At 43.4% G+C, this 11,827-nt stretch overlaps 1 protein-coding gene across 1 annotated transcript; it reads left to right on the top strand.

Moving 5' to 3' along the window:
- Positions 1-282: 282 nt before the first annotated feature.
- On the top strand, positions 283-11,480 carry CZH1orf35 (chromosome Z C1orf35 homolog). The gene is made up of 9 exons (XM_070729853.1): positions 283-365; positions 2,979-3,085; positions 3,905-4,055; positions 6,065-6,110; positions 6,794-6,876; positions 8,765-8,837; positions 8,955-9,028; positions 10,059-10,223; positions 11,125-11,480. The coding sequence occupies exons 2-9, from the start codon at positions 2,992-2,994 to the stop codon at positions 11,393-11,395; spliced, it is 957 nt and encodes a 318-aa protein (XP_070585954.1). The 5' UTR covers positions 283-365; positions 2,979-2,991; the 3' UTR covers positions 11,396-11,480.
- The last annotated feature ends 347 nt before the right edge of the window (positions 11,481-11,827 follow it).

The following is an 11,827-nucleotide window of genomic DNA, read 5'->3' as shown; positions in this document are numbered from 1 at the left end:
CAACATCCCCAGCCACTACAAATTCCCCCATGTGGCTAGAAAAAAATACTTCCGGAATTGGGGGATTTTAAAAAAATCATTGCTTAGTTTGTTTCTCCCTTTTTGTTGTTGTTCCTTTTTCCTTTTCTTTTTAAAAACAAACTGAAAACTTCTGAGTGGAGACGCTGACTTGGAGGCGGGGCCGTAGCGAAAGCAATTTTCAATTCGTAATTTTCTCCCCACTCTTTCAGCCGATTGGTCCAGCCCGTTTCGTCGTCCCCCCCCCCCTACAAAAACGGATGGTCCCGCCCAAGCTTGCGGAAGCGACGGATGGATTTTGCACGTGAAGCTGCAGTTAAGGTTGCTGGGTTGGGTTGAACTGGCTGGTGAGTTTTTGGAGGTGGGGTGGGGGGTTTGTCGTCCTTTACTTGGGGGGGGGGCTCCCCTTAAAATAGCGGGGTCCTTGCAATGCAATGGGGAGCTCGTGCACCAGCCCTGAGGTCTGCAAACTGGGAAATGTGAAAAAAACCCATGCTCCCCAGCCGGGTGGGGTGTATCCATGCTAGAATTGGGCGAGGGAGAGGGGAGGATTCCAGCTGGCAGAATTGCACCCCTTTCCGCGTTTGGGGGTGAAAACGAGAAAGTGGGGGGCGGGAGGGTTATGTTGGGGGCGGCTTGACATTATACAGATGGAGTCCATGAAGTCTTTCCTGATAAGTTTTATGCTTCAGACCTTCCACCATTTTTGTAGCCCGTCTTTGGACCCCTTCAATTTGATCAATCTCTTTTTGAGACCTCACCTACAAAAAGATATGGATAAAATTGAACGGGTCCAGAGACGGGCTACAAAAATGGTGGAAGGTCTTCAAACTTGGCAATTTTAAGACTTGTGGACTTCAACTCCCAGAATTCTCCAGCCAGGATAGCTGGCTAGAGAATTCTGGGAGTTGAAGTCCACAAGTTGCCAAGTTTGGGGACCCCTGGTCTTAAGCATAAAACTTATCAGGAAAGACTTCATAAACTTAATCTGTATAGTCTGGAGCACGGAAGGGAAGGGGGACAGGATTGAAACATTTAAATATGCTAAAGGGTTAAATAAGGTTCGGGAAGGAAGAGTTTTTAATAGGAACAAGTTGAGTTGGGGGAAAGATAAGAAGAAATGTGAGAAAATATTTTACTGAAAGAGTAGGAGATGCTTGGAACAAACTTCCAGCAGGCGTGGTTGGTAAATCCACAGTAACTGAATTTAAAAATGCTTGGGATAAACATATATCCATCCTAAGATAAAATACAGGAAATAGTATAAGGGCAGACTAGATGGACAACAAGGTCTTTTTCTGCTGTCAATCTTCTTGTTTCTATTCTGGGGCAGGGGTAGGCAATGTTGGCTCTTCTATGACTTGTGGATTTCAACTCCCAGAATTCCTGAGCCAATCATGCTAGTTCAGGAATTCTGGGATTTGAAGTCCACATGTCATAGAAGAGCCAACTTTGCCTACCTCTGTGAATCTGGTATATCTCCACTTCTCATTAGTATATGGTTTTTAAACCTCTGCTAAAGATGCATGGACTCCCAGAATTCCAGGATGGGGAATTGTAGGAACTGAAGTCCACAACTATTAAATAGCCAAGATTGAGAACAGGGGTTATGGTTATGGTTGGTTTATTGGATTTATATGCCGCCCCTCTCCGCAAACTCGGGGCGGCTCACAACAATAATTTAAAAAAAAACAGTACAGTACATAATACCAAATCCAATGCCCACCCATCTAGTTACAATTTAAATTAATAATCTCATAAAAACAGTATACTGTATATAAAAAACAGGCACACAGTCAACCAATCAACAATCAGGGGTCTAAGACAGGGGTCTCAAGTTTGGCCACTTTAAGACTTGTGGACGTCAACTCCCAGAATTCTAGGAGTTGAAGTGCAGCGACTTAAAGTGGGAGTGGCCAAGGTTGGAGACCCCTGTCTTAGATGGCCCTTCTGGCCTCTTCCAACTCTATCATTCATTGCTGGCTGAGGAATTCTGGGAGTTGAAGTCCACAACACTTAAAGTTGCCAGGGGGTGAAAACCCTTGGTCTATTCTATGACATCTTTTGACTGTTCTTTTCTCTCTCTCTTTAAAATGTGGACTGACACCGCATTTGAGACAGCAAATGCTTCAAACCATAATGGACCTCATAGTCTTTGAGTTACAATCTTTAGTTTAGTGTACAAAGTTTATTTATTTTATTTGTTTTGTCAAATATGTATTGGTGATATACAAAGACATAATATATAAATATTATACCAGTGAAAGAGAAACATTAGAACAGGGGACGGAAGGCATGCTGGTGCACTTATGCACGCCCCTTACTGACCTCTTAGTAATCGGGAGAGGTCAACATTAGAGAGTCTAAGAGTAAAGTTTTGGGGGTTAGGTGATGATACTACAGAGTTTGGTAGTGAGTTCCATGCATCAACTACTCGGTTACTAAAGTCCTATTTCCTGCAGTCGAGTTTAGAGCAGTTTACTTTAAGTTTGTGTCTGTTGTGTGCTCATGTGTTGTTGTGATTGAAGCTGAAGCAGTCATTACAGCAACACTGAAAAAAAGTGACTCATTTCCATTTTTTTATCACACTTACAACTGATGTGTGATCACATGAGAAAGTCTGGTTTCTCGGTAACAAGCTGCTATTTATGACGGTTGCAGACTCCCTGGGTTACGTAATCCTCTCAGTGGGGAAGCCAGGTTCACTTAGCAACAATGTGAGTAACTTAGTGCTGATTCATTTAACAACCACGGCAAGAAATGTTGTAAAATGGGACATAACTTCTTTAACTTGCTTACCAATAAAAGTTTGGACTATATTGTGGTCGTAAATTAAGGACTCATGCATAACACTGGTCTTGGGCAAATAATGAATGCTAGTAAGCCACTAGCTTCACAGAACTCCCAATTTCGTGACTAGACTGGAGTTTAAACTACTTTAAACTGTCTTCTTTTTTTAGATCCTGGTTAACCATGTTTGGCTCCTCCCGAAGTGGCGTGAGAGGAGGGCAGGACCAGTTCAAATGGGAAGACGTGAAGACAGACAAACAACGTGAAAACTATCTTGGTTAGCCTCTCTGATTCGTGATTTGTTTAATCCGATCTTGTGAACTGACTCTACATCTGTTTCAAGAGCAGAATTGCTGGGCTAAAATCTCTCCAGATGCAAATTGAGCCGACTCGGAGAGGGGCGGCATACAAATCTAAATAATAATAATAATAATAATAAACAATTGGCAGCTTTGCTAAATTAGATTAAAACAGTGAAGCCTTTTTCTTTATTTACTATGTTTAATTTTGGAAACTTGAAAAGGGGTGGATTGAACTCCCAGAATCCCCCAGCCAGGATGCTTTAAGAGGCGAGGACTTCCAGAATTCCCGAGCTGGCATGCTTTAAGAAGTGTAGCCTTCAGCTGCTAAAATTGTCCCATCTACCATATGCTTTAAGACAGTGTTTCCCAACCTTGGCAACTTGAATATACCTGGACTTCAACTCCCAGAATTCCCCAGCCAGCATTTGCTGGCTGGGGAATTCTGGGAGTTGAAGTCCAAATATCTTCAGGTTGCCAAGGTTGGGAAACACTGCTTTAAGATGCTTGGCCTTCAACTCCCAGAGTTGCTCAGCTTGCCTCTCCAGCAATATTTTTTCAGTGTTGGCAACTTCAACCCTTTCTCCTCCCTCCTCTTCCTACGCCCTGCTTCCTACTGGCACAGATAACGTTCCCTAGTTGGTTCATGAGATGTCTACAAGAAAACAAACAAGCTCAGAGAAACACCATGGCCTCCTTTAGATATTTCCCAGCCAGTTAGAAATTATTCAGAAAAACCAAGAACTCTTTCCTTAACTGCTCTGACATTGGAAGTAATTATTTTGCTTGTCTTTCAGGGAATTCCTTGATGGCCCCGGTGGGCCGTTGGCAGAAGGGCAAAGACCTCACCTGGTATGCCAAGGAGAAGATAACTGATGCATCTTTGTCCAGCAAAGAGGAGCTGAACGCCATCCGGCAGGCGGAACAAGAGGCTATGATGGCAGCTCTGTAAGTTTCAGATCTAAATAGCTTCACGTAAGTCTTGAGCAGGGGTCTCCAACCTTGGTCTCTTTAAGACTGCCTTGGATGACCTTTCTGGCCTCTCCCAACTCTATCATTCATGGCTGGCTGAGGAATTCTGGGAATTGAAGTCCACTAGTCTTAAAATGGCCAAGGTTGGAGAGCCCTGTCTTAGATGACCCTTCCTGCCTCTCCTAACTCTATCATTCATGGCTGGCTGAGGAATTCTGGGAGTTGAAGTCCACAAGTCTTAGTGGTCAAGGTTGGAAAGGCTGGCTAAGGAATTCTGGGAATTGAAGTCCACAAGTCTTAAAATGGCCAAGGTTGGAGACCCCTGACTGAGATGGCCCTTCTTGCCTCTCCCAACGCTATCATTCATGGCTGGCTAAAGAATTATGGGAGTTGAAGTCCAGTAGTCTTAAAATGGCCTCTGCTCTAGAGAGATTAGAAATTGTGAGGAGTAGGTATGGATGAAGTAGCGGCAGAGAGATTTTGTCTGGAGGGAAGAAATAGTACTGATAAAGGAGAATATTTGTGGCTCGGAGTTGATGTGAGGGGTTCTCTCTGAGCTCGGTGGTTTTCATGAAGATGTTTAGTGATCCAGCAAGGTGACATCATCAGTGGTAGAAGAAGTGGAGGGATTCTAGCTCCTGGGAAACATCAATATTCTGATGATATTACCTACTTTGGTTATTAAATGTCTTGAAGAGAACCACCCAGATCAGAGAGCATCAAGAAACCCACAGTCCTCCTCCTTGCCCTGATGAGGCTCCCTAGTTGGGTTATGAAATGTCTCCACCTATTCTTCTTTGCAAACTCCCCTCCCCTATTTGTCTAATGAAAAGTCTACAAGAAAACCATGAAGCTCAGGAAAAATTAATACCCACTACATGAGCAGTTAAGGAAATCAATTTCTTTTCCATTTTTATTTATTATTTTATTTAATCTCACCGCCGGCTCAAGGTTGACCCATCCTTCCATCCTTCCGAGGTGGGTAAAATGAGGACCCAGATTGTGGGGGCAATAGGCTGGCTCTGTTAAAAAAAAGTGCTATTGCTAACATGTTGTGAGTCGCCCTGAGTCTAAGGAGAAGGGCGGCATTAAAAATCGAATAAGTAAATAAATAATAAATTTATTAACTGGATTTATATGCAGCCCTTCTCCGGAGACTCGGGGCGGCTTAGAACATATAGAAAACAACAAAAATATCCTAAATCTAATGTTGCACTAAAAAGCTAATAATTTAAAACCCCAGTTTAATTAAGAAGGCAGCCACTCTCATTCTGTCAAACAAGACACATATTCTATCAAACAAGACATATACATTTTTCCCCCTATAACCACCTGGGTTCTGGAATTGGGAGAATTAGCCCCGTATAGAAGCAGAGGGGGCTGTCAGGAAATTTCTCCTTAATTCCAAGTTGAATTATTGTCCTATTGCTCTCCTATATCCTATATTGTTCTATTGCTCCCCTACATCTCCTATACCTTTCTTCTATTCCTATATCTCTTCTTCTATTCTTTCATTGATATGTTCTATTACTATACCTTCCTTTCTATTCTTTCTTAGATATATTTTACTATGAGTATCTCCTCTATAACCTTCATCATGCATTTTACTATGTGTATATATCTGACGGTCTTGGTATATTCGGGTTTCTTCCCGTGTAGGATTTAGAAATTTCTGGCGACGTTTCGACGAGGTCTCACTCATCATCTTCAGGCTGGTGTTTCTGTCCTTGTGTATTCGCCCTAGAACAAGGACAGAAGCACCAGCCTGAAGATGACGAGTGGGACCTCGTCAAAACGTCGCCAGAAATTTCTAAATCCTACACGGGAAGAAACCCGAATATACCAAGACCGTCATACCTGTACCCGTGAAAATCTATGATTTTCACACCCACTAAACCCTCATTGTGTATTGGACAAAATAAATAAATAAATACATTTCTTTTTAATGTTATTTCACCCGTTTACTGTGTGTTGTCATTTTGCAGAGGTTACAAGAATGTGAAAAAGGAGCCGACCGGACTGAGTAAAGAGGTATTTCGTTGATTTTTTTTTTAAAGTAACAGAATCGGGGGTGAGTTTTAACTTACCTCGCTGCTGGTTCGCTTCCTCCTGCATTAAAAAAAAATTTTTTTTTTACATTTTTAAAAAATAAAATGCCAAAAACATGATGGCAACCGCATGCACGTTGCCGAAAATTTGGCTTCTGTCCATGCTCAAAAGAAAAAAAAAAATTAAAAAATAATTTTTAAATAATTAAAAAAAAAAAAAAAGATGGCGGCGCCCACAGAATGACATGTGCAACTGTGTACGCGCGCACATACTTTTGGCACCTGAGTGGAAAAAAGGTTTGCCATCACTGTCCTATACCATTTCAGAAAAACGGCTGTTCCAGTCTTGTCTCAAATGTGATTTTTAATGCACGGAATCCCAGGTTTCGTAGTAAATAGCAACAGAATAAAAATAAGCACAGTGTTCCCTCGATTTTCGCGGGTCCGAACTTCGTGAAAAGTCTATGCCACAGTTTTTAAAAAAATATTAATTAAAAAAAATACTTTGTGGTTTTTTTGCACACCAAGGGGCTGCCTGATGTACAAATACTGTGCATTAGGCTGTTGTAACTTTGGTCGCTAAACGAACTGGTTGTAAGTCGAGGGCCCAAAGGATACACAGGGCAGTCTAGTGGCCTCATGCCTGCCTGTAATTGTGTCCCCCAGGAGCTCGCCGAAGTTTGCAAACGCAATGAAGGAGATGCTGACGAAAAGAACGTGGACCGCCTCATGGGGTTGGGCAGCTCACGGTAAGCGTTTCGAGACAGCGTGGGCCAGTGGTTTGCCAGCCGCTGGACCAGGAACCGGCTTCTTCTCAGCCCAAGAAAGTTTGGGACAGTTCCACCCTCGAGGCCCCAAAGCCAGGCTGGAGTAGACTAGAGAGCGCCCTCACGTAAGATTTCACCTACTGCGCATGTGCAGAAGCTGGATCTCGCATAGGGGTGCGCAACTACGCACACGTCTCGGAATTTCCTACAGGTTTATAGGCCAAGGATCGCAGGGATGGATTTTGTGTAGCTTTTAACAGCGGCGCCTTCGTTCCAAAATCGAAAGCGTCTCCCGCCTCATGTATCCCAGCGACCAGTCAGATCCCACAGAGTGGGCCTTCTTCAGGTCCCGTCAGCCAAGCAATGTCGCCTGGCAGGGCCTAAGGGAAGAGGCTTCTCTGTGGTGGCTCCGGTCCTTTAGAACCAACTCCACCCCTGTGTGAGATTCACACTTCCCCCACCTTCCCGGCCTATCGAAAGGTTTTGAAAACACACCATTGCCGGCAGGCTTGAGGCCTTTGAGTGGTGATAATCTGCTCTGGCCCACAGCATGACTGTGATTTATTTATTTATTGGATGCGTATGCCGCCCCTCTCCGTAGACTCGGGGCGGCTAACAACAGTAATAAAAACAGCATATAACAATCCAATATTAAAACAGTTAAAACCCTTATTATAAAACCAAACATACATACAGACATACCATGCATAAAATTGTAAAGGCCTAGGGGGAAAGAATATCTCAGTTTCCCCATGCCTGGCAGAAAAGGTGGGTTTTAAGGAGCTTACGAAAGGCAGGGAGGGTTGGGGCAATTCTAATCTCTGGGGGGAGTTGGTTCCAGAAGGCCGGGGCCGCCACAGAGAAGGCTCTTCCCTTGGGCCCCGCCAAGCGACATTGTTTAGTTGACGGGACCCGGAGAAGATCCACTCTGTGGGACATAACTGGTCGCTGGGATTCGTGCAGCAGAAGGCAATCCCGGAGATAATCTGGCCCGGTGCCATGAAGGGCTTTATAGGTCATAACCAACACTTTGAATTGTGACCGGAAACTGATGGGATGAAGCCGGTTGAATATTTTGGGGTTTTAAGATTAGGTTTTAAACATTTGGATCTTCAAATTTAGCTTTTAGGGTTGGATTTTATAACTCTATTTTGTATTCTTTTTATGCTGTAAGCTGCGCTGAGTTCCCTGGAGAAGGGCAGCCTAGAAATCCAATTATCCAATTATTATTATTATTGTTGTTTTGTTTTGTTTTATAGTTGATAATGATGATGATGATGATGATGATAATAATAATAATAATAATAATAATAATAATAATAATTGTGGAGAAAAAGAAAGTATGGATCATCGACATCGCAATCCCAGGAGACAGCAGAATTGAGGAGAAGCAGCTAGAGAAATTAGCGAAATACGAAGATCTAAAAATCGAGCTGCAACGACTCTGACATAAGCCAGTGAAAGTGGTCCCAGTGGTACGTGGCACGCTGGGCGCAGTGCCAAAGGATCTCAGCGGACATTTGAAAACCATTGGAATTGACAAAATCTCCATCTGTCAATTGCAAAAGGCCGCTTTACTGGGATCGGCAAACATAATTCGCCGCTACATCCCGCAGTCCTAGGTGCTTGGGAAGCGCCCGACTGGTGATGAAATACGAAATCCAGCATAGTGATCTCGTTTGCTGTGTTGTATTGACATAATAATAATAATAGTAATAATAGTAATAATAGTAATAGTAAATAAAAACATGTCCTGTTCTGGCACCCTCTGAAAACAAGATTTTCCTCTCGGGGTGACCAACTATTAAAAAAAAGCAATAGGAAAAATTAAAAACCTGTTGCTGTTTCATTCCATTTTAACTCTTTTTAGGGCCGTTGGTGGAAGTATGGTGTTTTCCAAGGAAGATAAAGAAGCTGCCAAGTTGGGCCTAGCTGTGTTTACAGTAAGTTGTGTTGTGGCCGCGCAGCGTTGTGGCAGATCCAGCGTTGTTGTCTTACTGCTTTCCTAACCTTCTGTCTGCAATTTTTAAAAAAAATCTGTTTTCTCTCGGAAATTTCAGCATCAGCGAGTGACGGAAGCTGCCAAACCCTCAACTCCTCCGAAAAATCTGGATGAGGAAAACAAGGCGATAGAGTGAGTCACCCCTCTATACTTTATTATTTTCTTTTTATTTTTATTTTTATTGATTCTCAGGTAGTCCTTGACTTACAACAGCATGCTTAGGGACTGTTCAAAGTTACAACGGTAATACTGTGCTTCCCTGAAAATAAGGCCCCGGCTCACAACAGTAAAATGTATGTATGTATGTTTGTTTGTTTGTTTGTTTGTTTGTTTGTTTGTTTGTTTATTGGATTTGTATGCCGCCCCTCTCCGTAGACTCGGGGCGGCTCACAAGAACAATAAAACAATATGCAACAAATCTAATAATTTAAAAGTCACTAATACAATACAGCGATCCCTCAAGTTTCGCGATCTCGATCTTCGCGAAACGCTATATCGCGATTTTTTTAAAAAAATATTAATTAAAATAAAAACCACTTCCGGGTTTGGCTTCGGGACTCAGCTGGGAAGCGGCGCGGCTGTTTTAAAAGGTCGCAGCCGGCCTGGGGGGCTTCCCAGCACCCCCCCGAACCCCCAACCTGGGTCTTCCCGGCCGCCCACGCAAAGGGGAAACCCCGGCTCCTCGCTGATGCCCGCTGCTCGCCCGCCCGCCAGCAAGAGGGGGAAGACCCAGGGAAGGTTCCTTCGGCCGCCCAGCAGCTGATCTGCTCGGTAGCGCAGCAGCAGCGAGGAGCCGAATCGGGGTTTCCCCTTTGCGTGGGCGGTGGGGAACGCAAACTCCACCATCTACGCATGCGCGGCCATAGAAAAAAGGGCGCGCATGCGCAGATGGTGTTTTTACTTAGGCAACCCTACATCGCGAAAAATCGATTATCGCGAGGGGTCTTGGAACGGAACCCTCGCGATAATAGAGGGATCACTGTATACAAATCCAATGTTAAAAACAAAAACAGTTTTTAAACCCTTAATTGAAAACAATCGTTTAAACTTTTTGTTAGTAAACTATTAGAAACCATATGCTTAAAACTTGTCAACTCTGTGTGTGTGTGTGGATGTACCTATTTCTTTGGCGGGCTCATCATTTCATTGATTTATCTGGCAGGAGCAAGGCCGTCAAGAAGTCGAAAAAGGACAAGGACAAAAAGAAGAAGAAGAAAAAGAAAAAGATGAAAGAAAAGAAAGAAAGAAAAGCAAAGGAGAAAGAAGAGGAGAAGAAGAAGAGAAAGTCTTCGTCATCAAACAACCCTACTTCGGATAGTGAGAAAAGGTATCATTTCAGGTTGTGGGTGGGGAATTCTGGTAGTTGAAGCCCACTCCTCTTAGAGCAGGCTGGCTGGGGGATTCCGGTCTGCAAGATCCTGTTCTAATAAAGCCCTTCATGGCACCGGACCAGAATTCCTTCGGAACCGCCTTCTGCCGCACGAATCCCAGCAACCGATTAGATCCCACAGAGTTGGCCTTCTCCGGGTCCCGTCAACAAAACAATGCCATCTGGCGGGGCCCAGGGGAAGAGCCTTCTCTGTGGCGGCCCCGACCCTCTGGAACCAGCTCCCCCCAGAGATCAGAACTGCCCCCACCCTGCTCACCTTTCGTAAGCTCCTTAAAACCCACCTCTGTCGTCAGGCATGGGGGAATTGAGATATTCCTTTCCCCTCAGGCCTATACAATTTATGCATGGTATGTTTGTGCGTATGTTTGATTTTTAATAAGGTTTTTTTTAGTTATTTTAATATTTGATTTGTCATATGCTGTTTTATTATAGTTGTTAGCCGCCCCGAGTCTACGGAGAGGGGCGGCATACAAATCTAATAAATACATAAAATAAAATAAATTATTATTATTATTATTATTAATAATAATAATAATAATAATAATAACAACAACAACTGTTAGTCCATTTTTCCAAACTTCCGGTTTGCCCTTTGTGCTGTTTTTCGCACTCCGGGGCTTCAGGAAGCTTCCCTAAAACCTCCGGAATGCAAAAAACACCACCACAGGGAAGCCAGAAGTTCGTTTTTCCAAACTTCCGGTTTGCCCATTGGGCAGTTTTTCACACTCTTAGGGCCAAAACGGCCTTCCCTTCCGCTCGACAGCACCGGAGCTGACATAGGGCTGCCGTCCTGTCTGTGAACTGCATGGCCTGACTTTTACCCCATTCCTATTCTCAGGAAACACAAACCTGCTCCGCATCCTAACCAGCGTGATAGACCGTCGTCCCCAGACGGAGCAGCGCACCAATCCTCCAACCGGCATCATCGCGAGAGAAGTTCGACGCCTCCCTCCAAGCCAATGAAGGACCACGACCGACACAGCCGAAGGCATCGGAAGGGCCTTGTTTCCGGAGAAGACAAAACTTCAGAATCCCGGAAACGGACACGGGATGAATCCGTACAATACCTGCCGGCCAAGAAGAGACATGATACGGATTCAGACAGTTGAGCCATCCTTGTAAAACAAATCCAGGTTTAGCCATCATGCCGTTAATTTAACCCTTAAGCAAAAACAGATTCTGGTTTGATGCAAATTTCCGCATCCTTTTCTCTAGATAGGACATTATAATATATATATATATATTTATATATGTTCAAAATATTACACGGGGCAAAACCTGAACTTAGAACAATCTACATATATATATATATATATATATATATATATATATATATATATATATATATATATATATATATATATATATATGTAGATTGTTCTGAGTTCGGGTTTTGCCCTGTGTAATGTTTTGCATGTCTATGCGACGTTTCGGTAAAATCACATTTACCATCATCAGGCTGGAGTTCCAATCTCTGTGTTTTTGCAAATGAATATTAGCAACTGACATTCCTTCTTAGCATGTAGTGTGGGGGTGGAGAT

The sequence above is a fragment of the Erythrolamprus reginae genome, chromosome Z (genome assembly GCF_031021105.1).
Source record: "Erythrolamprus reginae isolate rEryReg1 chromosome Z, rEryReg1.hap1, whole genome shotgun sequence".
Classification (NCBI taxonomy): Eukaryota; Metazoa; Chordata; class Lepidosauria; order Squamata; family Dipsadidae; genus Erythrolamprus; species Erythrolamprus reginae.
The sequence above is the reverse complement of the archived record's forward strand: the minus strand, read 5'-3'. Positions and strand labels throughout refer to the sequence as shown.